General features: G+C 40.6%; 1 protein-coding gene across 3 annotated transcripts; it reads right to left on the bottom strand.

Annotated features, from left to right (window-relative positions):
- Positions 1–162: 162 nt before the first annotated feature.
- On the bottom strand, positions 163–26,439 carry ago4 (argonaute RISC component 4). Of its 3 annotated transcripts, none has more exons than XM_061813364.1 (19): positions 26,250–26,439; positions 19,738–19,912; positions 19,498–19,618; positions 17,817–17,998; positions 17,507–17,643; positions 15,883–16,017; positions 15,498–15,585; positions 15,225–15,372; positions 15,009–15,128; positions 14,214–14,375; positions 10,183–10,316; positions 9,843–10,027; positions 9,550–9,709; positions 8,623–8,794; positions 5,716–5,859; positions 4,902–5,036; positions 4,720–4,821; positions 3,877–4,076; positions 163–3,772 (listed from the first exon to the last, which is right to left on the bottom strand). In XM_061813364.1, exons 1-19 carry the CDS (start codon positions 26,266–26,268, stop codon positions 3,664–3,666), a joined length of 2,628 nt encoding a protein of 875 aa, XP_061669348.1. In that variant the 5' UTR covers positions 26,269–26,439; the 3' UTR covers positions 163–3,663. The 3 variants fall into 3 exon arrangements, 2 of the variants coding, with proteins under 2 accessions (XP_061669348.1, XP_061669384.1); XM_061813400.1 differs by having other exon boundaries at positions 14,247–14,375; XR_009794061.1 differs by lacking the exons at positions 163–3,772; positions 3,877–4,076; positions 4,720–4,821 and adding an exon at positions 5,261–5,601 and having other exon boundaries at positions 4,900–5,036.
- Between the last annotated feature and the right edge of the window lie 27 nt (positions 26,440–26,466).

Below are 26,466 nucleotides of genomic sequence, written 5' to 3'. Positions count from 1 at the left end.
CTGAATACCTTTTGAGGTTTATTTTCACTTGTAAACTCTCAACAACTAAGGCCTTAATATGCTACTTTAGACCTACAGAATGAGTTACTGGATGACATTAATGGGGGGGGGGGTGCATGTAGGCAGCCTAATAATGTGAAATGATCAGAAGAATCATTGTTACAGGCATAAAATACCAATTTATTACTTTGCACATTAACACAAAAGTTCCCTGCAGGCTAAAAAAAAAAAAATGTATTTGAACATTTCTTAATAGCAATACCTTGTGCATGGCCCAATACAGAGGAGGTTCTACAACATGCCCCACCTACTGGTCAGAAAGTGTTTGACAGCTCCTTGAAGCGTTCCAATCCTTTGCTGACAAAAAAAAAAAAAAAAAAAAACCTGTAGAGCAGAGCTAAAACGACCCCCTCCTTCCAAAAAAATACAAAATACAGAAAGAACTCCATTAAGTGATATAACAAAGTGATAATGGGAATTTAACAGTTTTTAATGCTCTCCCCTTTTGGACAAATCTTATAGGTAAAAAGAGATACCCTTTTGAGTACTTTTATGAGGGGGGTGTTGTCATAGCAAAAGGAAAGACACCCTAAAAAGAGGCTTGGCCACAGGTATAAACCAGGAAGAAGGAGACAATATGGAGGCTCACTACTGTAACTAGGCAAAGAAGAGTGGTGTTTGCTCTTAAACGGGCCAATGTTTGAAGAAACTACCTCGTTTGAATTTGAACGTGACCCGAAGAGCAGAAGCGCCACATACTTCTTTCCATTACAATAGACAAAATTTACATTGTGTGGGAATCTTTAATTAAAAAAAAAAAAAAAAGCTTGAACAGATACTGGTAACCTAAAAAGTTAATGATAAACGTTTACACAAAAAAAAGCTTTTATCATTATAAATATGATTCAAAAGTTGTTGTTTTTTTAAACTAGAACAATCTGGCATGCAGGCGAGCAAAATCTAGTCAAAAGAAAATAGTCTAAAGCTTACATAACTACCACCAAATGCACATCCCCACTGATTGAATACAAGCAAATGAAACACATGGGGGACGGGGGGGGGGAATACAGGAACAACAGCCAACCAAAAACCACAAGAATTACTGCTTTGTTTTCCCACATTTTATATATTGCTTTATGCGGTCATGTTACAAACAGCACGATAATTCAGACTTAAGCGTCATTAAAAAAAAAAAATTAAAAAAATTGTAAGACCAGATGAACATTAAACCACACCCTCTGATTTGCCTTGTAGTGCCTCCTTTTACACAGATTTTCCATTGCAATATCTGGACAACCCTCACCCAACACTTTCTACTCCGCTCTAAGCCAACGCACACGTCTTCAACAGGTAAGTGCTCAAACTCATTCATAATAAACCTGCTGCTTTACGGGTGGTTTATTACAAAAGGGTTTTTATCGTGAGCTGTACCCCCCTGATGAGGCGTGCGCGGCGACTCCTTTCTCACAACTGCCCGCTATCCAAAAGCAACACCCCGAGGCACTGCGTGTCAAACTACAGAAGGCAGGTAATGGTTTAATGACTGTTAATAGGGGGGCAGTGCTCATGCTAAAGTCAAATTCATTCAATCCAGTGTTAAAAATTCATGAGAATAACAAGCTCACACTTGTATAGCAAAGATTTAAGAGTAAAAGAGGGCATACATCAAATATACAGAGTAACTGAAACCATTATTTTTTTTAAAAACAAACGAAAAAAAAAAATCTCATTGCCCATCACTAACCGTTTGAAAACAAATCCCCCAATATAGCTTGACTAGAATTACGATCCCTGATTGTCTCCATCTATCTGGTCAAAACTGACGAGAGTGACACGAAGAGGCATATCTCTTTGCTCAATCTGGAGTGTTACACGGAAGCCCCAAATTTGCCACTGAGCTTCAAATTGTCCTCAGACCCACAATGGAAGCATGAGTTTTTCCATCCAAGGTTCCCACGTCTTCTCGCCGTTAGCAGAGATGCTACACAAAATTCCAACATGATGCTCAACAGCCTTGACCTATGACCCCTGAACAACTATGAAGATTCACCCCAACAAACTTTAAAAATTTCAATTACAACAAGTACAACATTGACCACCACTATAACAACATCAATGGTAAATTCTAAACAACGGTTTTAAGATAACCAAAAAACATCCTTATATTAAAGTTTTACAAAATCTGCTTTGTTGATTCGTATGTATAAATGCATAAAGGTAATAGAGATTGAGAGTGCCCTCTGTTGCTTGCCTAGTGTCCCGGGTCAGTGCAATGAATTGGCCATCATTTGCAAATGAGACCGATAGAGGAAAAAAAAAATATTCTGGTTTCTGGACCTACAAATCACTACTAAAGATCTAAAACAAAAACAATAACATCCAGCAGTATCATCATAAAATCTTTCTGATCAGGTCCAAAGAAAACTCCTATTTGTCACTCACACAGAAAGCAGTGCTGATAAGACTGCTGTGCTGCATTTAATGCCTTTAACCAAAATGACAGGTCCCCACTGCAAAGACTGTCACAGACCAGGCTTCAGATAAGCACTGGTCTCTCAGGCAACATGTCACCTACGACTGCAAATTGATGTTTGCCACGCCAAGCCTTAAACGAGCACAACGTGTATAAATCCCACCAGTCAGAGTGTACATGGATTTTAATCGATAAGTGACCCTGGACTGCTAGAAACCCACAAAGCCTCCATGAGGCAAGTCGTTTCTCTCAAAGCTGCTCTAGCGATGTAAATATATGTTTATATGTACTGTATGTGTGGATATAAAAACAAATCTGAGGCATTTACAGCAGTTATCTCCTCAATTTCCCTTTACAATTCAGTGGCCTGCCATGAAAGCATGTGCACACAAAAACACACATTCAAACAAAATTACACATATATACAAAGACGCACACAAACGCGCGCAGACTGGCTACTCTTTCGAAAAGATTGGAGAAAAGTAGTCATGGGTATGGACACCCACATCACCTCGTTTGTAAAAGACTGAAGGAGAAAAAAAAAAATTTTAAACACGCATAAAAAGGAAAAAATATAATATATATATATATATTTTTTTTTTTTCTTCCCCCCATTTTTAAACGTCAACCACCCACCCCGACCCCATCTCTTCATGTAGAGCTCCCTCCCGACCACCCAATAAAACCCAAAACCTTGTGACAGATTTTGCCCTGGTGGGCTTTGAGGTAAAAGTAGATGAGTCCTGCTTAGCTGGGAGAGCAAGAGCTTCATCGACAAGTGGTGCCAAAACACTCCATTGCTCAGTATATCTCAAAAATACGAGTGCAGACATTCAGATAGGAAAAAACAAGACAAAAAAATGGCTCAATTAGTAGTAGTATGTGTGTGGGGGTTTTTTGTTATTTTTCTGTCATTTTCTTCTGTGCATTGGAAACGCCTGGGATTTGCAGTGCTTAATTGCTGGTAAGAAGGGCGACTCTACTGGGAACACTGGATTTAGCTTGTTTCAATAAAAGCAACTGGACACAATCCCATCAAAGTGTCACTTTGGTGCACATTTAGGAAAATGAAGAGACCATGATGAGGAAAAACAAGATGACAAAAAAAAAAAAAGACTAGCTCATAATGATGAATAAAAATACAGACAGGATGGATGTCCAACCGTGGACGGGCAGATAGGCTCCCTAGTTTAGGCGAAGTACATGGTGTGTTGGGTGTCATAGTGGATCTGAACCGCCTTGGCCAAAGCCTGTGGGTCACGGCCATTACTCTGGCCTGACACATGGCTCCCCTCAGCACTGCAAGACAACAGCAATGTTTAGAAATGTAAATATCAGTCTCGTGATGGAAACTAACAATTTCAAACAAAGGACAAAACTGACTTGACATTGCATGACCTTACCTGTCATGGTCTTTGTCCACCAGATGGTATCGGGCACGGAAAGCCACCAGCCTGGCATAGTAGGCAGGTGCCGGGATGGAGACTGAGCGTGTGCAACGGACATAGGTGTGGCACAGCTGGTAGGTGAGGAGCTGCAGTTCATCGGCCGTGAAACAGTTATCATCCCACAGGACGTGGTAGTGAGATGGACGACTGGTACCCTGAGGAAATACAGGTCATGGACATTGTTATTGAAGGACTAAATCGAATGTGTCGGTTCAGTTCATTGTGGGCATCTGGGTGTAAGTTCACGCCAACGCCAGCTCCTCGCCAGTCTTTTCATTTGAGATTTGACGGTTTGTCAATTTCTATAAATGGTGTACTGCTGGTTGTGACTCTGCTTGCTCAAGAGTGAGAGAATTATTTTATCTTAATTGCTTGCTGAAAAGGACACGGTCTTGCTTTCATGTTGGTTACACTTAACTAGTTCACATTATATTAGTATTTCACAAAAACAAAAAGAAAAAAATCTGAAAACAGTGTATGTATTCAATGTAATGGGATGTAGCTGGTCAACAAAACATACCTGTTGGGCATACATGTTACAAAACATTTGCTCACAAAAAAAATGTGTTCAAAGAAGTTATCACCTTCATCTAAGACGTGTATCTGATCCCGAACCCTGCAAACTCAAACTGAAATTTTTCTCTGCCCCCATCACAATAAAGAAATTGATCAAACAGCAATCATTTTCAAGGGGAATGTATTGCAGCGCAAAAATATATTGTGAAAATTCACATAACTATTTCATTTCAACTTCACTTTGTAGTATATAGAATGTGTGTGTGCGATCCTTTGCCTCACCTGAATTCCAGCGTGGCTGCAAAGATAGAAATCAAACTCGGACGGATGTGTAATGGTGCTGTCCACAGTGGTACCAGCTGGTACATTACCACTTTTCCCAACCTGAAAGTGAGAGAAAGAAAAAGAATACAAGTTTGATAACTTAATATATCACTAAAATACAAGCATTTTACCCTACATACCCTCTCAGCTTTGTCAGAGCAGAAAAGACGAGTGTGATGGCGTTTCTGGACCACAATATAGGTAATGCCAGGCCGGTAATCCTCCTCCAGACTGATGCACGCTTTCCTGATGGCAATCAACTCAGGCCACGCTACCTGAAAACATTTAACAAAAACAATGCAAACGGTCATTCATAAAAAGACTTCAAGCACTGAATGTGCTTCCCTACAATCTGCTAGAATTTCAGATACGGGGGAAAAAAATAATGACTTGTGCTTATTAACGTGCATCCTCTATCATCAAACTGAGTTAAATAATAGATCACATACATAGCATTCCAAATTATTACACATACATTTCCTTATTAGGCTGTGCTTACACTGATAGAAAATTTCAATTATGAAGAATTTCATTAATGACAACATCTTGGCCATCCAAAAACTATCCAGAACTCCATCCATCTGGAAAGTAGCATGGCATTCATTAATTAGTGAATACAACTGTTTGAAAATTATTCATGTATTTTTGAGCCCAGTGCAAACATTTCCTTGGTAGTTGTGGCCTGATGCATGACAGCAAGCCTTTAGACGAGGCTTCTTCTGGAGATATCGTTAACTTCTAATTCCTGCTTCTCATCAGTGGCTTTTTAGCAGCTGCTCTTTTAATGATGATGCATTCGTCTGACAGAAACTTCCTTTGTATGAGATTTATATCAGTGACCTAAACAGATAAAAACCATACATGCAAAACCATCCTCATAAAAGCTAAAACCCAAATGTTTAGGCGATCCTACATGCATCATAATTTGGAACACATAGTCGATTGATATGTCACCTGTTTCATCTGGCCTTCAGACACACCACCACGATAATAGATGATGCGGGTGGGCTTGAAGCGTGTGGACTTGTAAAACTGGATCAGTAGCTCCCGCACCATGTTGGTAAGATCTTGAATGACCTCCTGACTGAAGAGCTGCTCCTATAAAGAATATAAATGTGTCTGTTTAGAAAATATATTGCCTTTATTTCTTTATTTTTAAGGGGCGGAAGGCTTTGGAAGAAAATCATACTGCACAAACTTCTTTTTCTTTCGGCTTGTCCCATTAGGGGGTGCCACAGCGTGTCATCTTTTCCCATCTAAGCCGAGCTCGTGCATCCTCCTCTCTAACACCCACTGTCCTCCCTCACAACATCATCAACCTTTTCTTTGGTCTTCCTTTTGCTGTTTTGCCTGGCAGCTCCATCCTCAGCACCCTTCCACCAATACAGTCACTCTCTCACCTCTGAACATGTCCAAAGCATCGAAGTCTGCTCTCTCTAACCTTGTCTGCAAAACATCCAACTTTGGCTGTCCCTCTTTATGAGGTCATTCGTGATCCTATCCAACCTGCTCGCTCCGAGCGAGAACCTCAGCATCTTCATTTCTGCTACCTCCTGTTGTTTCTTCAGAGCCACCGTCTCTAATCCGTACATCCTGGCCGGCCTCACCACTGTTTTATAAACTTCGCCCTTCATCCAAGCGGAGACTCTGTCACATAGAACCGCAGACACCTTCCGCCAACTGTTCCATGGACCCGTTTCTTCACTCCCTTACCACACTCACCACTGCTCTGTATTGTTGACACCAAGTATTTGAAGTCGTCCACCCTCCCCATCTCTTCTTCCTGGAGCGTCACTCTTCTTCCTACGCCCCTCTCATTCACGCACATATATTCTGTTTTACTTCGGCTAATCTTCATTCCTCTCCTTTCCAGTGCGTACCTCCATCTTTCTAATTGTTCCTCCGCCTGGTCCCTGCTTTCACTGCAAATCACAATATCATCTGCGAACATCATGGTCAAAGGGTCATCCAGTCTAACCTCTTCTGTGAGCTTATCCATTACTACCGCAAACAGGTAGGGGCCCTCTCAGGGTTCATACTCAGTCTGACCCCAAAAATTTAAGGGCTTTTTAGGGGCATTCTTAGGGGCTGACACGAAAAATTTAGAGCCATCGTGGGAAATCAAGAGTAAGGAAAAAAGACTCACCCAATGGTGCCATCAACCGTTCTTGGTTCATCAAATGTTCCAGTACCTCAGTACCTGTGACAGTGATCACCTGTCGCCCCTTGTAGTAGTTCTCATTGATATGAACCTTGTCAATGTCTTCACATAGTCTACAGAAAAACATATTCCAACTACAATTGCAACTATATACACAAATGTCTTCTAATGATGTCCTTCTCAGCACCCCTATTCTGGCTCCTTGAGCCTACCCAGTACCTCCTCTATTTGTTGCTGCAGAGGTACCAAAGTGACTCTCTTGTCCTTTGCTGTGAGTCTGAGTGAATTGGCCTCGGTGATAAACCTCAGATTCCTCTTTTCTTCTGCCTCCTCACACATCCTGTCAGTCTTCTCAATACGTGTAGATATGTCAGTGTCTATTGTGGCTTTTTAGGCTTTGAAGCAGTAGAGATGAAAAGTGGGCAGCGATGCCAAATGTAGCCAGGTACGAAGTCTTCCTTTCCCCACAGTGGTAGTGTTTAGAAATGTCACTGTCTGGGAACATGACTGCAAACACTTTCAAATTATTTTCACAAGATTTGTAACTGTAATGGTTGCAGATCACTTTTAAAGTCCACACGATCTCTGCCTTTAACGAGTCCGTCTTCGTGTATTGAACTCCGTTCATAAAGCCTGACTTCCGGCTGATTGAAGTCGATGACTGGACAACTGTAGGTGCGCATGCACTGCCAGTACCACTGCCTGAAGTTGATGCTTCACTATCTTGATATTTTAGAAACAGATTCATACCAACGGAAGATGAGAGAGTCTTCGCCAAATTAGCGTGTCTCTTGTTTTTCCGGTGCGACTCCAGCGCTTTGACGCCCATCTTTTCAAGCTGGTAACTCTGCTTGCACAGATGGTAGTAAAACATGTGCCGATCTTTTGGATCTCAACGAACCCAGCTCTCGAACTCCTTACTTTCAACCCAAGCATATTGAAAAATGCACTTCCCCATGATACAAGTTGGATCGATGAAAGAACTACGCTACGTCGTCACGAAGACGAAGTGAAATGCCTACTCACGGAAACAATGGAATATCGACAAGATGGCGACTAGTTGTCAACACGGTGACTTCCGTTGACAAATTTTGGACACCAGACGGATCTCTATTTTTTTAAAATAAAAGATAATTTTTTTAGAGAGAATTTTGGTGGTAGAGGTCCTCCCTTTGATTTTTTTTTAATTTAAGGGCTTTTTATGGGCTTGACCAGTTTTCGTGGATTTTTAAGGACTTTCAGGAGCTCCTAAATGCACCTTCGAAAATTTAGGGGTTTTTAGGGACTTTTATAGGGCCGCGTGCGAACCCTACTTGATGCAGTCCCACCTCCACCTTAAATTCTTCTGATACACCAACGGCACATCTCACCACTGTTCTGCTGCCCTCATACATGTCCTGTAGTATTCTAACATATTTCTCCGCCACACCAGACTTGCGCATGCAGTACCACAGTTCCTCTCTTGGTACTCTGTCATAGGCTTTCTCTAGGTCTACAAAGATACAATGTAACTCCTGACCTTCTCTGTACTTTTCCACGAGCATCCTCAAGGTGATGCACATACTGCCCAAAAAAAATCCAAATTTACCCACCAATTTTCACATCTGAAGTAATTTCCTCTTGTAGCTGAATGCTTTTAACTAACCTTGAAAGATTTCACCTCTCTTCTATGATACTGTAAATTATAAGCATTCAAAAACCTGTGACATGTCTTGCCGGGACGTCTGGACTCGCACTGTGGCGCAATAACGGCTTGGGTGGCCATCCATGCTCCCCACCACTGCCGCTATAGATGGCTTCTTCCCATCACCTGCTGGAGGATGAGTGACATCTGCACCCAGGAAGATGACAGGCTGCTGGAACACGGACGGCCTGAACAAGTACAAAGAAATATATCACAGTCACAAATTCCCAAATAATGTACTTCAATAAATCACAAAACTGACTTAAACCAAGATATCTGTGAGAAAAAAAACAGCTGGAGTTTTTTTTTTTTTTTTTTTTTTTTTTTAAGTGTTCCATATATAAAAGTGACTTGAGTTGACCCAATCTGATTATATGATCGGAAAGCAAATGCCAATAAAGCAATTTTCAGGTTTTTTAATAATGTTGAAAGTTCACAAAGCCACAAAATAACTCCGAGTTGACAAATGGATCAGTACAATCTTGGTTTTATGTTACAAAATGTAATGTTTCCAGTTTGTATGTTGGAGAGAAATAGAAAATGTCCACAAATATTCGTCAATTATTCAGGATTGAATTTAAGATTATACAGCACTAACTATGAACTACTTATGAACAAAAAAAAGAATGAGTTCATTGAGAAAAGAGTCATGGTGGCAACCAAAACAAAGGCGCTGGTCAATGTTAATTCTCAGTGACACGGTAAGATGACTGTACAAGGCCTGCTGTAACTAGTGTAGTGTAGCATAAATGTGAAGTTGGTGTAAGGACAGGTATAAAGTTTGCAGTTGGCCACTATTTTCATTTGGAAAGCAACAAAAGTGTAAGAGCATCTTGACTATAAATTGAGCGTCTCACGTGATAGTTGATACATAAGATGATCAACAATTATATTATTAGCATTCAACCAAACGGGGACATTAAAAATGATAAAGGCTCCAGACCTCTGGTGCGGCACAAGTACGTTGTTGATGCCTCCCAGCTTGGCATTGATCTTGAGGCAGAGGTTGGAGAGAGTTTGTGGGGAGGTCTTTACTACATTCTTCACCTGAACACACTGGGTGGCCATGCCGAGGAGGGTGTCTCCCACCCGCTTCACCTCAGCTGTGGGAAAAGAACATAGGTGACCAATTGGCAAAAAGAGTTACTGAATTTTTTTTTTTTGCTTCATCCATAAAGTATTTAGCTTTACCTCATGCACTGCAACATGAAATTAGAAACAACAAAGTACACTTACCATAGACTGGCGTTTTGCCAGGCAGGATGACAACAATGAGCTGTAGACCCACATAAGACATCTTGAGGTGCTTGAACATGGGCTCCACACTGTCAGCTCCTTGTGCATATTTACAGAAACATGGCTGGCCCTGAATGGGCATCCCAGCATCCTTTGAGATCTTACGCAATTGGTCAGTGAAGCTCCTACCAAAATTAAGCCAAGCTCATTAGCGATCAGCAATAAGCAGAAGATATCCAAGGCACTCCATCAAGCACAATGTAGCCTGTAGCATGCAGGCTTTAAAGATGCCTAAAAGCTTTGCAAGCAATGTTTGTGGTTCATTAAATCTGGCACTCACTTGAGCAAATCCTCTCTGCATTGTTTCTGTGGTGCGAAGCAGGCCACAGCCCAGACCTTGATCTCGATGCCAGCATAGAACTGCTTGCCCCTCATATCCCACACGCCCTGATTGGGCGTGGCCACTGTTTTATTCTGTGGAGAGAGTCCCTACCTTCTTAGTCAACCCCCCGGTTGGATGAGCTGATACACAGGGTTTCCTACATAATTTAACAGGCAAAAGGATATAGCCACATTCAGTGGTTTTACTGTTTTCCACTATTGCCAGTTACAAATTCTGCAGGACTTCATTTTAAAAAAAATGGTGCAGGGTAATGTGTATAACTACAACATTTAGACTTTCAGGTTACTTTGAAAGGAGTGTATAATCATTTTTGTAGTCTGTCACTGTGTGTAGAGCAGTTAAATATAAAATCCTTTACTTTTTGCTTAACTTCCTCCTAAATTCCCGTCATGTCATGATTTGTAAACAGAATCGCTTGCTCCTGATTCAGTATGGTTGTAAATACAAATACAAAAGGGCAGAAGCTTTCTACTTGGTTAACAAGCTTTACCAAAGACTATTAAGGGCCGAGTAGGCCCTTTAGCAAATGACCCAAGTTGTTAATCGTGGCCATTTGGTAACGTGTTAACTGTATTCTTTAAAATAACAATAATACTGATACATTACTGTATTTAAGGACATAAATGATAGTCAAGTATTAAGTTAGTAATGGAAATACATCATTGAGTACGTTACAGAATAAGATTAAAGCAATTTCCATCTCATGTATCTAGCAACTTCAGAGTGTTCTTGTAGTTTTTGGAAAAAAAAAAAAACTTGGGCATATAAACACAAACATCAGCATGCAACGAAATGTATACCATTCATTCCAAGCAATGAGAGAAATGGGGAAAGGCTTAACACAGACCACATTTAAAGGCATCCACTGGAAGCCGATTTGACTTGTTGTCCCAGTGGCAAATGGCCAGCTGCTCAATTGGGAGTGAAAGAAAGACTGATATGTTGAGCTTTATAAAGCAAGCAATGTGAACAACTAAACTGAGCGCAGAAAAAAAATGGGAACTCTATTCCAACATTAATACAGAAAGAGATGGAATTTTCTCGTCAGCAGAATTGCAACACATTTTATTGCCTGTAAGAAAGCCAAATTGCCACTCCATTGACTTGAAAAAGATTTTACTGCTGGACACTCATTGCTTGGTGACGAGTCTCATCGACATCCTGGATGCAACCTCTCCCCCCCTTACAATCCTTGAATCTCTATCCAGCCTTTCTACCGGTATAAATTAATATTTTTAAATATGACCCAGGCTGTAGTGATCAAGTGCAGATGTATGTATGTCAGGATTAAAATTTCCACATGGTTGATCATAAAAACATTTAAAGTCTACATAAATTTTCCCGTGTATCTCCAGATGCGTACCGGATGGCTGAATTGAGATTCAGAGGGTGAATCAGCAGTCTTTTGTGATTAGAGCTACTATTTCTCTCCCTCACCCACAAATACCATACACAAGCATATTTAATATCGGAAGACCCCTTCCAAGATACTTTAATCCATAATTCAATTCAAGAAGTTAAACTTTCATAGATTATAGATTCAGGGCCCACAATTTAAACAATTTAAAGTATTCAATTATTTATTTTAAATTTAATTATTATTTATTTTTATGGTACATAATTTGGGCTTCCAGCTCATAAAGAGAACAAAATCAAGGAATTCAAAAAAATTACAAGACTGTAAAGAAATTATTTTTTTTGTATAAAAAGAGAAATTTGGGTAACATTGAATCAATTAAAATATGGAACTTTCAGAACAATATATTGAGCTTCAAAACTTGGTTGGAAATTCCTTTGCTCTAATCACTGCCTCAGTGTGTTCTAGCTGTGAGGGAATCAGCCTGTGCCATTGCCTGGGAGTTATGGAAGCCCAGATTTCTTTGATGTTTGCTGTCAGTTTCTCTGTTTTTTTTTTGGTCTGGTGGCCTTCATTTTCCTCTTGATAATACCCCATAGATTCTCAATAGTGTTTAGATCCGGCGAGTTGGCTGGCCATTCAAGCACTGTGATGGCATGGGCATCAAACCAGGATATGATGGTTGTCATCATAAAGTCCTTGAAAACATTCTGGTAGAATGTTGTAATTAAAAAAAAGCAGTTAACAGAGACCTGCACTATCGGCACGATCCACTCATGTTGTCATCCCCACGGTAATGAATTTAGTCGGTCACATTTGAATTGATAGAGATAAAGCTAAATGATCACAGAAAAAAAAAAGGATGCGTTGGTATAGGAATACAAGATTTTATTGCACTGGTCTGGCAGTGCAATCGTGAGAGCAAATTGTCTTTGTCTCATCCGTACATTCCGTGTGGTGTCTCTGCCGCCTTTTTATATATATATATATATATATATATATATATATTTATCGGACGATCAAATCAGTGCAAAGTCTAGTTCTGATTATGGAGGCCACTATGCTCTTAGAAAGGCCTTAGAGAGGCCCGATAGCTCTGTGGTTAGAGCATTGGTTTGGTAAACCAGGGGTCGTGAGTACGTTATCTTACTGGGTCCTCCACTCACCCTGAGGGGTTGTGTCAGGGAGGGCATCTGGCGTAAAAACTGTGCCAAAACAAATATGAGCGTTTCATCTGAACACACTGATCTTCCTGGGTGCAGATGACACGCTGTGGCGACCCCTAACGGGACAAACCAAAAGAAACTTACTTTTACTATGCTCTTAGAAACCTTAAGTACAGCAGATTTTTTTTTTTTGTAACCATGGTAAGATCTGTGCCTTGCCACAAATCTATCTGAACTCTTCAGGCATTTCCTTTGACCTCACGATTCTTATTTGCTACGACATGCAGTGTGAGGTGTCAGGCCCATTATAGACAAGTGTGTGGCTTTCCTAATCAAGTACAATCAGTATAAATCAAACACAGCTAGACTGATGAAAGTGTGCAACCATCTTAAGGATGATCATAAGAAATGGACATTAACTAAGTTGTGTTTCAATAAATCTGGAAAGATTTCAACAATGCAGTTTTTTTTTTTTGTTAATACGAGGCGCTGTATGTAAATTAATGAGGAAAAAATAAATTATTTTAGCAAATGGCTGACATATGACAAGTGAAAAATTTAGGAGGGGGGTCTGAATACTTTCCATACCCACCGTCAAGCCTTAAAATTGTAGGTCCTGAATCTATAACAAATGAAAGTTCAACTTTTTGAATGGAATTGTTGACAAAAATTTCCATTATTTTTTTTAAGTCTGTACAGCTCCACTGCCTACTGTAACCATCTGCACCAAAGCTCTATCAGCAAAGGAAGTGCGTATAGAACAAACCTGGGCAAAGTACAGCCAATGGGGATCATCTAGCTCATCCACAGTCTCTGGCCATCCCTCACAATCTTTATAAAGTCAATATAAAATGTGATGCTTTTGTTTTGAAAGTGGTACGTTTATTTTTATATCCACACTTGTCAGGAGAATGATCAAAGATACAAGAGCAAAAACCAGCTACTTCTTCTTTTTGTTTTTGAAAAGAATAACCGCAATGCCAAAAGTGGTTCTCATGTTAGCAACGGTCCCATTTCAATATGAGTTAGTGAATCGTAGGCATGTCAGCCTTTACCTGAATTGCCCCCCAGCGTAGAGGATCTGCACACTGAGACTGCTGAACTTCACCACAGGATTTCCCCACACAGGGCTAGTTCCAGGTCTTACAGATCTAGTTAGTTTAATTGCAGCACTAATTATTGTAAGAAATTGCAGTCCATTTGCATGCTATTAAAGCCTTGATAAATCAATCCCATGACTGTTATGTGCTTGTCTGGTGTTAACGTTGATGAATTACCAATTATTGACATTTTCAGAAAATGTGAGCATTGATATATAGCTGAGACTACTCCTGCAAACCTGGAAGGAAAAGCCCGATGTTCCAACATTCACATCGATGCCCCCCACTCAATGCATTTTTCATTATGCTGATAACCCAAGAGTATAACCCGTTCCCGGTACTCACCCTGCCACAGTCCCTCCCTGTGTCAGTACTCACCCGGCCCCCATACTGTAGCATGGGCGCTGGGAGCACTCGTCCTGTCACCTCAGTCATATCATTGTGCACCACAATGCCAAATTCCTTCAGATATGGGTCAGGACCCCCAACCATGCTGTTGCTTTTGACCTTGGCAAGGTGATGATAAGATTAGGGAAAGATAGACAGTTTCCTCAACTATGACATATTTTACATTAGAAAAAAAGCTACATCTTGAAACTAAATAATACATGCTGAAGTGATGGTATCCATTTATTCACACATTTACTCTGTGAAATCTGGGCTTGTTTAGTTGAACAACACTAATATTCTGTTGTATGATTTTCAACAGGTGCATAAATGAGTTCATTTAACCTTTTGCCACGTAGTGGAAGAACTTTTGTTGTGCCTCAAGTATTTTGCAATCCCATAAATAGATGAACGGAACTGCAGTGAATACTGATGTTGAAAATGACTGCTAAAGATGACCACTTTTAGGCTTTGTCCAATTGTCTATGATATGGTATGTAGTGTTCAACTGAATTATGTTCCAGTTGGAAGGAAAACTTGACTTTTGAATTAACAGTGAATTTAAGAGATTTTTTTAAATGTTGTGTAACATACAGGCTTGTAGTCTGTGCTCACAAAATATCTGCAGCAGTAACAAAAAAAAAAAAAAATCTGAATTCTCACAGCTCCAAACCCAAAATTCAAATTAGCAGACCCAATACTGTGCTTCGTAGAGGCCAAAGCGCAACATCAAGAGGACAGCTATTCACTCACCAGTCTGCTGATCTCTTCTTGTCTGTCAGGGGCAGAGCGAGCGGTAGCTTTGATCATTGTGGATGTCTGGTTGTCTGTCAGTTTTTTTATACAGCGTTGACCAGCTACTATGTTACAGACCTACATTGCCAGTGCACACACGAAAAGTGAGCAGAGGAGGTTTTTTTGTAGAACATTGTCATTTCTTTATGTTTGACTTTATGAACCGTCTCTCACCTCCAATGGCAGATAAGTGTGCTTCTGTTCCTGTCCTACTTGCAGACAGGGTAAATGTGGATACTTGAGCTGCAGATTGTACTTCTGCTTGAAATACTGAGCAACTGTGCACTCCATTGCCTGGCCATTCTCAAGCTGTAAAGGGAACCTGTCATGTGAAAACAGTAACATGGGTAACATAAAAAGAAAGTAAAATTATTGTTAATCCAATGTGCAATACAGAAAAAGCTTGAAACTGGTGGTTCAATATGACAATAGCTGGAAGTGAATTACGTTTGGTGACTGGCAGGTCGGCGCGTAACATTGCACACACGATACTTCCTCTTCATCTGACCACAGTGTGTGACCTCCACTTTTAAGCCTGTTAAAACATTAAGAAAAGAGGGCTACAGTCCAATGCAAAGGAGCAGGATTCAATTCCCGCAAATTATCAGCTAGCAAGTTGGAAGCACAATGATCATGACCAGAACTAAAGCAATGTCAAACATTTCAACAGCAGTTTCATTTCTGTAAATGTTCTTTTAAAGTCCAAATTTAGAATACTTTTAGACCTTTATTTACAGATGTACTATACTAAATACTGCAGGGGGGTGAATTAATACAGAGCCTTGGTCATAATAAAGCCTATAAAATGACAACATATAGCGCTAACACTCACCTCTTATTTCCTTAGTAAATTTAACACGCTGCGAGTCAGTCAGGGGTTTGGTCTGTTCATTGATGTTCTGTATATCTAAAACTTCGCACATGAATTCAATCACTGGCTGAGCACGGTAGAAAGCAGTGGCCGAAACTGGGGGGAAGGGGGGGGGGTTAAGAGAAATACCACATTATTCATTGGTCCCCATTAATTAGTTACTCTGACAGAACAATTTCATGCATGAAAGTTTGAATCATGGAACCACGACATTGCTCTGCACTTATCAGGGCTTATTAATAACAATACACCAGTCACTCACATTTGAAAAATGTACAGGGGTGGTCAGTTATGCTCACAGATAAAGTTGCGGGTGTGATTAGGGATGGAATCTCAAGACCTTAAAATTACTTACTGGATTAATATAACATAACTGCAAATTAAAAATTTTAAAAAATACATAACTAAAATAAAAAACTAAAATTTCAAACTCAGACATGATGATTTCCAATTTCATCTGATATTAGTAGAACATGATATAAAACGGTATTTAAAATTTTTCAGCAATAAAAAAATTTTTTATCTGACAAACTTCACTCGAAGAAAAGTTAAATGCACTGGCCTGTCAAGGAATAAACATGAACGGTCTATACCCGCAATGTAATGAAGATGCTGAAAGTTTAGTTCAACATAATCGCCGTTAGTGGCAATAAACTATCGATACATTGGAACAAACATTCCTGTTGGCAATTGTGATGTATTCTTGTGTGTGTGTGTGTGTGTTTGTGTGTTGGGGGGGGTGCGGATCACGGGACTGCCATAGATAGGAGGTCGGCTTGCTAGAATGCGCCCTTATGTGCGTGTGCTTGATGTATTGGCCACACCTGAATCAAGTGTCGAGGTGGATTAGTCTAACGTCTTTTTTTTTTGGGGTGGGGGTGGGGGTTTCACACCGTCACACTGCCTCGCGATCGATGCAATGAGCAGCCCTGGTGTAGCTGAATTTCCTTTAACATGGCTCATTATGTTGACTTTCGACATAATTGCGCTTACTGTACATGAAGCAGCTCTGAACATATGCATTCGGCCTAACCTTTGTACATGCTCTGTATGGTTAACTTGCGTTTCCTTTTTTGGGTGAATACTGGTTGTGGAGCAGGTTTGTTTCGTTAACGTTTATGAAATAAACACGTAAATTAACGTCAAGACTACACAAAATAAGCAATGTCTTTCAATATTTATTTTTCCTACTCGTAACAAATTTTATGCGCGTGATTTTTCGTGCTCGACTGTGCAGATTTGCGAGGACAGTGGCGCGTGAGCCTGGTCGCGCTCGTCAAATGTGAGTGACTCCAATACATTAATTGCAAAAAGCTACCACAGAGCACTGGTTACTTGGGAGGTTATTGGAGCCCATATGATCATTCTTTCATATAATTGAGAAGTTGCTACTCTTAGGTCTTAATTTACTTCAAGTATACTTTGGCGGTGGGGTGAGAGGAAGGGGGGGGGGGGATAATAATAATAATGAAAAACATGGTAAAACAAGATCATGCATATTCAAAGCATAATGAAAGGTACCTATCAGAACAGGCAATGTTTTGGGGGACAATATTATATTTCATGAATTACAGAACAGCCTTACCATCAATATTGAGCATCATGTTCCACATGGCAGGGCGGACAGACTGATGGAAACCAAACCAAACTTCTCTGCCTCCACCCAGAGGATGGTAGTAGCCCTCAGGAGGAGAAAAGAATGACCGTCCCACTGGAGTGTATCTGTGGATGTCAGGTTTGATTTTATGTAACATCATCTCTACAGGTTTAAAGTTTTATATCTATGAGTCTAAAGCCTAGAAATTGAGTCAATTTAATCAGGATGCAAGATGGCATTGAAAGCAAGAACCCAATCACGTATATTGAAAAAGGAATTGCGATTGACAGATAAAGACCTCATGGAAGGGAGATGCCGCGTGATGACATCCAGAGCCTGAACAGAGTCCTCCGGGACTTCGTTCAGGTGACCAGACAAGGCTTCAAGAAGCATCTGAAGACTGACCACAGACACCCACTGCAAGGACACTTTGAAAGTTTGATCTTTCCCTTCCCCAGGTAGGGTCACCTCCAGATCCACCTAATCATAAAAGAGAAAATAAAAAAGCAATGAGATGAACATATGGACCATGAGCAAGACAACCAAACATATCACAAGGAGGGAAACCAAGACTTTTGTGAATTAGTTGACAAACTACAAGGGATTTTAAACAAACAATACCAATTACAGTATGTGAAAGTCAAAAAGAAGTGCAACCCCTTAAAATGAAAAAAAAATTGAACGGGAAATTGCCTATAATCACAGATTTAATGGGGTGCGTCACAAAAGGAGGGAGAGTAAAAGAACCAGAGTATGACACTTTCCATGAAGAAATATACAGTGGTACCTTGATTAGATAAGCTTCCACTTGAGTGAAAAAAGGCAATTAATGTGGAACCTCTAGGTGGAACTTCAGTTCATGATCAAATCAGTTTAAAAAAAAACAAATTTGGGGAGGAATATTGCTTGGGTTCATGAACTGCTCATTTTGGCATCCACGCAGACTGCTCACTTGTGCTCTCGCACTCTCACCCAGTATAAACATCATTCCCCTTGCTGAAAATTAGCCCACATTACGGCTCCTAAGAAAATGAAAAGTAAGAGAGATTTTACCATGAGGAAACCCTGGATAGTGTTCGGGTTGCTGGAGCATTTGGCAAACTCTCCCTGATGGTGTTGGTTGGTCACGTGCCCCCACGTACTTCTATTGCATGTTTTTGTTCATTTTTTTCCCTATAGCTGCACATGCTCTATTTTACAGTACAGGTGGATGGACCCCATTTCTACAGCTGGAGAAATGTGTAAATGGTGCAACACAACCCCCGCCAAGGAAAGATTTCCCTCCCAGCTGCTGGACCTGCATGCGTCAGCAAGAGATTCCCAGCTCAGTTGGCCAACAGTGATTTTTAAGGGCTGGAACAGATTAGAGGCATTTTGATTATTTTCAATTGGTTTGATCATGGAAGAAATGAAACTAAAAGTACTAGTGAACATTGAAACCCAGTTCATACACATTTGAATCCTAAGAGTCATTCACAACTTCCAATGTTGGAGAGGTTAAACACTACAGCCAACACAGCACGTGTGTAAAGTAGTTCAGATCAACATTAAAGCTATATGGGAGACATCTATTTACTATTGCAGGTGAACTTAAATAACAAGCATGATCAGCATGTACTATGATACTTCTCAGTTAAAGCTCAATGCTGTTTAGACTACTGCATATTTTGCCAGATGAACTTCAATTGTTCAATTCCTATTATTGAACATATTTGATTGTCTTGACTTCCATCCCCAATTCAAATTTGTGAATAACTGCTCAATTAATGTTTTTATTATTGATTTCATAAGGCGCCTACCTAGGAATCAACTGCGCATCACAGTTGTTGATCAATACTTGCAAAAGGAACAAGCAGAGTTTCAAGGAAAAGGATAATAGGTTATTTCAGATAGGAACCAGGTTTTCCTTGCCTTCAAGAAATGGCCAAGGATGCAACTATTCTGAAAAAAATAGGAGAGCTCATGTGTGCGAGACCAACCCTGTCTCTCCCTATTGGCAGTGGATGTGCTGTGTACATATTCCTCTTCCCGTCATAACCAGGCTGTCGGTCTCCAAAGATCTGCATCTTGAAATGGCGCACCATTGTGTCCACTACCTCTCTGTAAGGCAAGCAAATAGATGCAGAGACGCAAACAGTCACAATTGTCTCAAAAAACAAAAACAAAAAAAAAAAACTGTTGGGGGGGGGGGTCCAAGTTTATAACAGCGCAAACTCTACCTGTTGACCCTCCGCGGCCGTTTCTCAGGCTTGATGTCAATATCATAGTGATAGACATCAATCTTGGGAATCTGCACTTGGAAGTGGTTGGCCAGGAGACGGATAGGTTTCCCTACCGTACCGAGGCCGGGACGCCGCGGAGGCTGGAACAGAGAGGGAGGGGCAGCAGGCGGACCTGGAGACAGGAGGGAACAGTGATCATTTTTTCATTAAGTAAAATAATGATTATCCTTGGGAAAAATTTACTGACTCACTGCACGTAACATAAGAATTCAGTGAATAAACCATTGAAGCAGTTTAGGGGAAGAAAAAAAAACTGTTTAAGTCATGATCAATAAATAATTTCAACAACAAATTTCAGTTACGTGAGTCTCAAGGTCAGATGTGTTTACTATTTTAGTGTCACCTCCATGTGTCCACTGAAATTGACACACGCACGTACATACAAACGGGCTGCGATTGCTCTTCAACTCTGCCCCCGACCCACATGGGTCAAAGAGGGGCTAGTGAAACAATGACCTCCAATTATCATTCAGACGACCCCAGCTCCACCCAGACATATGAAGGCACCCACCCCAAACATTGAGACAAAGACAAAGCTTCACTCAGACAGCAGCAACGCCATATGGAGGGGTGGTGCACAGAGTCTGAGATTACCGTTACACTTGGTACATAAGGTGCAGATATATATATATATATATATATATATATATATATATATATATATATATATATATTCATTTTCTGAGCTCCTTATCCTCACAAAGTTCCAGGAGTGCTGGAGCCAATCCCAGCTGTCATTGGGCAGGAGGCAGGGTACAATCTGAGCTGTTTGCCAGACATTCGCAGGGCACATGGAGACAGACAGTCGCACTCACAATCACACCTAGGGGCAATTTAGTCTCCAATTAATGCATGTTGTGGGAGGAAACCAGAGTGCCCAGAGAAAACCCACCCTAGCACAGGGAGAAAACGGAGAGAACATGTAAACTTCACACAGGGATTTGAACCCCGGTCCTCTGAACTCTTAGGCCAACGCTCTACAGTTGCGCCACACTTTATAATATATACACGCGCGCACTCACACCGGTATATACATACACACGCGCGGACACACACACACAAAATGAAGTTGTGCCGTTGTGTTAAATAAAAACAATAAATGATTTGCAAATCATCGACCCTTATTAATGAAATACACTACAAAGACAATATACTTAATGTTCAAACTGATAAACTTTGTGTTTTGCAAATAATCATTGACTTAGAATATGTCTGCAACACGTTCCAAAAAAGATGGGACAGGATCATGTTTCCCACTTTGTTACATCACCTTTTCTTTTAACAGTCAGTAAACATATAAGAATTAAAGACTAATTTTTCAAGCTTTGTAAGTGGAATTATTTTTTTAGTCTTGTTTCATTTATAACGTGAGCTGTTCAACACTCCACAGTCTCTGTTATAATATCTTACACTTGATAATGCAGACGCATTTACAATGGGAAACAGCTCTGGACTGAAGGGAGACCAGTCTACAAGCTGAACTCTTTTACAACCACACTGTTGTAACATGTGCAGAATGTAGTTCGGCATCACCTTTCTGAAATAAGCAGGGGCATCCATGAAAAAGACATTTCTTAGATGGCAGCATACTTTTGTCCAAAACTTGTATGTACCTTTCTTACCTTTTTGAGCATTCCTCAAGTTTTCCAGTCTTTTTGGTCACCTGTCACAGTTTTTTGGAATGAGATTCAGCCATAAAATTCCAAGTTAATAATTATTTCCTGAAAACAACGTTTATACATTTGAACATTAAATATTTTGTCTTTGTAGTGAGTGTGTATACGTGTACACACACAGTCAATGTGTCCTACCTACCAGTAAATACAGTGCTGCAGAGATTAGTTTTTGGTGCGCACAGTTTCCCCTTTCTTGCGTTTGGTAGGACCCATCATACTGTCATCATTCAGTCAGCACTCCCCCCCCCCAAACCCAAAAAAGACTGCCCCAAATTATGTGATCGTTGGTAGCATGCACCAGTACATCTCTCAGAATTCATATAAACTGGAGTAAAAAAATTTTAAAAGAAGGTAATGATTAGAATCTTCCTGCCATATCATAGTGCCCTCCTCCAGATACGGACAAATATCTTTCACATCTATACCGATTTAGATCCAAATGGGAAGACCAATACATTTCATCAGTAGTCATGTCTAAATATGATCACTATGTTTAGATTAATTTCAAATTCATTGGACATGCATGACCACATAGACAGAGATTCAGCATAATCAGCTTTGGTGGTGTTGAAGGAGGTTTGGGGGTGGGGGGCTGCTTAATGCTTTTGTCAACTGAGAGCTAAAGGACTGTGGGGGTCCTGCTGAACTCCATGTAGCCACACGCTCCAGTTAGCAAGTGAGGCGCGGTAGCATAGACAATCAAGACCCCCTTGCTCCACCACAACACATTGCCTGCATGCCCTGATCAAGAGTGGGCCCCAAATGACCTCCTCTTTGCCCAGCTAAAGACTTTTACATTATAGTAGCAGTAGTTTGATAGCTTCCTTGCTATTGTTAGCTTTGTGTGACTGCCAGCGTGTGACTCACCCTTCCTGACAATGTGTGGTGCCCTTATTCTCTGTGTTCTCTTTATCAAGTACAGCCTGCATACTTTTGTTTTATCCTACAAGCCTATGTTTACCACCCAACTACAAATGTGCTGCACCTCAGTGTAAATTCAAGCTTTTATAATTCCGCCATTACTGTACATGAAAGTGGGTAGAAGAATCTTGAGCAAACCATACAGTGACTCAAATGCATTATGGTACACCACATTTATTATATTTTATGTATTATAACTGTTACTAAGCAAAATTGCACTGTGATAAAAGGCTCCAAATAAAACTGCCATCTCCGTTGTAAACAAATCATTGGCAGAGAACTCAATATGACTACAGTAGGTCTCTATAAGATCTCCGATGGCAACTTAACACACCAAAAAAAAAAAAAAAACTGCAGTGTACTTAAGTGAAAGGACAGAATTTCCTGCTTTTGTCCAATCAAACTCTAATAATCCCCCATTTACTGTTGGTCTGATAAATCTAGATGCCTAGGAAGAATTTGTGAAATATGGGCAATTCTTTGGAAAATATTACTGAACATCATTGACTCATTCATCATTATTATTTTCTCATGAGTGCTCTGTTTTGCTTCAAGATTGTGTAAAATACCATATTGTTTAGTTTGAATCTCATTGAAAATAAAATTAATATGTACTGTCCAGTTTCCTCCCATATCCTAAAACCATCAATTACCTGGAGACACTAAATTGCCCTTAAGTGTGGTTGTGAGTGCAAATGGTTGTTCATTTCTACGTGCCCTGCAATTGCTGGGTGTAAACTGCTTCCTGCCCGAAGACAGCTGGGATAGGCTCCAGCACTCCCATAACCTTTATGAGGATAAGCAGAATGGAGGATGACTGAATGTATTCCTGTTACTAATCTCCACACATTTTACAAACTCAGCCATGTATGCAAATTTAAGCACAAGTGCTTATTGGGCATACAGACCGACATCACAAAAATGACTTCACAAAATATGACCCAAGTAAGCAGTTTACACATCACATATAGAATATATATTTTTATGAAATTAAGACTCCAATCTAAGGATTCAGCTGCTTTGTACTAGAACTCATGTAAAAACAGTTTTTCCTTAAATGTCAAATTCCAACCTGATGATAATGTAGTTAGTGCAACAAATAAAAACGGAGTAAAGAAAGGACAGCATTGAGACCATTAATTGTGTGTTGTTTTTCTACATTGTCTCTATATACAGGTTTCCCCCTCTGTTATTTTTATACCATTCACGGTTTCAGAAGTTTTCGAATTGCATGCCGCTGGACTGACCCGAAATGTACTGTTAGTTGCAAACTGCTAAGAGGACTGGAGAACGCTTGGTTTCTACTACACTTACAGGTGCAGTGATGCAGTGAGAAGGTAAAAACTTATTGTGTTAATGTTTACATGTCCCTGGTAACTACAGTGTGACGGGTGGATTTGTACTGAGCATGAGGATGACGGTCAGCCCTGGTGATGAGTCAGAGAATGAATAGAACTCAGCGACCAGTGCACTTACGCCCACACCAGAAAATACCTGGATGAAGGAATGGTATTGGACTGTGGGAAAAGCTTCATTTAGTTGCTTAAAGGCTTTTGGAATTTGTGCACACTCATGAACATTAACTTACCTAAATTACCTCAGTTATCACCCTTAGAACAAACGGTTGTCTAGTTTCCTCAATATGTGGTACATTACCCAAGTAGTATGTAATTCTAAACTATTAATTTGATGCCCAAACTAGATCAGAAATTTAATTTGCAATTTTGAATCATCCAATGTCCTTATAAATCTACAAAATTACCCGATGCATCCATTTCTCACTATACGAGATCCAACACAAAACTAGCAGAAATTTCTGCCCTTAAAAAATAACATGCTAAAAATGAGCTACCAAGCAAATATTATTGAGGGTGAGCATTTATGGTGGAGTAAATGTTTTGGGGCTCGCTTTAGTTCCTCTGAAGTTTTGTTTTTAGAATTGTACAAAAGACTAGCTCAAATGTTCACTGATCTAAGGCACCCCGCACAGCGAGCAAAGCGGCTGAAATGTCAAGCAGTGTACAGGGATCAGCAACTAGTTTTAGTGAGTGGCTGACAGTCTCCCTCTGACACAGTCACCTACTAGTTTTTCTATGATTTAATATTGTAATTACTGGTGAATGGTGTTACAATATGTGGGTGCAGCAGCCAATCAAAAATGTACATGAACTTTGAGAATTTTTTTTTTTCAAATACACTTTCACGAAGCATAAAAGCCGCAACCAGCTGTCCGCTGCAAAGTTGCATCAATACGGAATAGGTATACATTGTGTTTTACAATAAAACTATTTACGATTGTATCTATACCTACCTAGAATCTGCTGCTGAAATTCTTGTGTGCAGTCTGTGTGTGGGGGGGGGGGGGGGAATCAATCATTGCTTTCACCGTTTGTCAAAATATTTACTCTCTTTTATCCTCTCCTGTCTTTGTGGCAAGTTGCGTCTTGACTATCATGTTGTGCTTTTGTGGCTCAATGAAAATTCAAATCGAAAAGTACAGTAAGTGTAACCTCAAAACCAAATACAGGGTTGCAGCTCTTCCAGAGATATATAGTACTCAATTGCTTGGTGTCTGGGGGAAATCACAATAGTCAATTTGAGTTGTGCTCTGCAGTGTTACTCGGTGTGCAGCGGGCCTTAGGCTAGTTGGCTGAAATTACAAAATTGCTCATCTAGTTTGTTGCAAATCTGCATAATCGTAAAAGGTAAACAACTTGCCCTTCTAACAAACCCAAACACTCCCATGAAGTGTGCAGTCTCACACACCTGTGGAAACTTGCACAACTGCAATTAATTTTCTCTCCAATAAAATTCACTTGGACCTTCTGCACGTCTATTTGTTTTACTTCTACTTAAAAAAAAGAGCAGACAAATGCATTCTTGTAATGTCAACCCTCTCTTTTTCGCTTAAGGGTGATGCAACAATAGTTTAGAAAATCTTGATATGGTTTCCACAAAGCATCCAATTGCTCACTTAGTCACAAACAAGAGGAAGGATGTGCGTATATATATTTTTATATGTGTGCGTGTGTGTAAACTGTCGCAGCTCGCAATTGTTATCGCCAAGTGTTAAGGTGCACGCTTCCTCGAGACAACAGCACAGCCGGGAAGTGGCTTTGTTATCATATAGCAGATGAGTAATATGGAGCATGCCTACCCTTGTGATGGTTAAAAGCGCCATCCAACCATTCCCACAGTGCTCACATGCGCATGGCTACTGGCCAGCCAGAGGAGCAAGGCGCAACAACACGACCACTAACATTTCTTATCGAATCCCCACCGACTCGTTAGAACATCTCAATTTTCAGTTTCAACCTTCCCTCTTTTTCTCGACGGAGGCAGCCCCGAGAGCAAGCATAGTGTCCTGATGGCGATCGCTCAAAATTCAAACGGCTCGAGAATATTGGCGTGAAAATATGTGGCACAGTTTGCTGAATTCCGACAAAATCGACTTGTGTCACTGTTGAAAAATGTCGTTTTTGGCTAAATAAAGAAACGTGTAGACATCAACGTGAAGATACTACGACGCGGAAGGAAGGAACGAGGTCTAGTTAAATCCCCACTCACACAATACCAGCTCCGACACGACGAGCCGTGCGTGCCTCACATAAATAAAACCATACGGGCATGTCCGCATAACACATTAAATACACAATGGTGACGTGAGAGAAAAGAACTGCACTCCACGTCAATAACGTCACGCGGAAAGACACATGCAGTGGGCCTCCGGTTGTTTTCCGTCGAGGCCTCAGTGCAGCCGCGGCCCCCAGTGAAGCCGCACACCTGAGAAAGGGAGTCCCACGCGGGGCTCTTTCTGCTTCACGCCCGCCCCTCATTTGTCTAATATCTTACCGGGTCCGAGCGCTTCCATTGCCGAGGCCTCTCTCTCCGACTCTGTCCCGGCCTGGCGGCTCCGTACCGACGCTGAAATTGGGGGCGGTATCGCGAAGCTTAAAGTGGCTAATTTAAGAAAAATGGAATAAAAGACAGCGATGGGTGATGTTGACTGGGTTGGCTGACCCGAGCTACTGATACAGCCGCTTGTGGCACTGGGGATTTGTAACTGCGC

The sequence above is a fragment of the Syngnathoides biaculeatus genome, chromosome 1, assembly GCF_019802595.1.
Source record: "Syngnathoides biaculeatus isolate LvHL_M chromosome 1, ASM1980259v1, whole genome shotgun sequence".
Lineage (NCBI taxonomy): Eukaryota > Metazoa > Chordata > Actinopteri > Syngnathiformes > Syngnathidae > Syngnathoides > Syngnathoides biaculeatus.
The sequence above is the reverse complement of the archived record's forward strand: the minus strand, read 5'-3'. Positions and strand labels throughout refer to the sequence as shown.

What these genes read in the sequence shown, in the direction of transcription:
- ago4 (XM_061813364.1), bottom strand. An exon ending in CATGATGCTCAATATTGATG is followed by an intron (nt 16,018 to 17,506) that starts GTAAGGCTGTTC and finishes CCTTCCCCCCAG; the next exon opens with TTTCGGCCACTGCTTTCTAC. An exon ending in CCCGGCAAGACATGTCACAG is followed by an intron (nt 5,860 to 8,622) that starts GTTTTTGAATGC and finishes TATTCTTTATAG; the next exon opens with GAGCAGCTCTTCAGTCAGGA.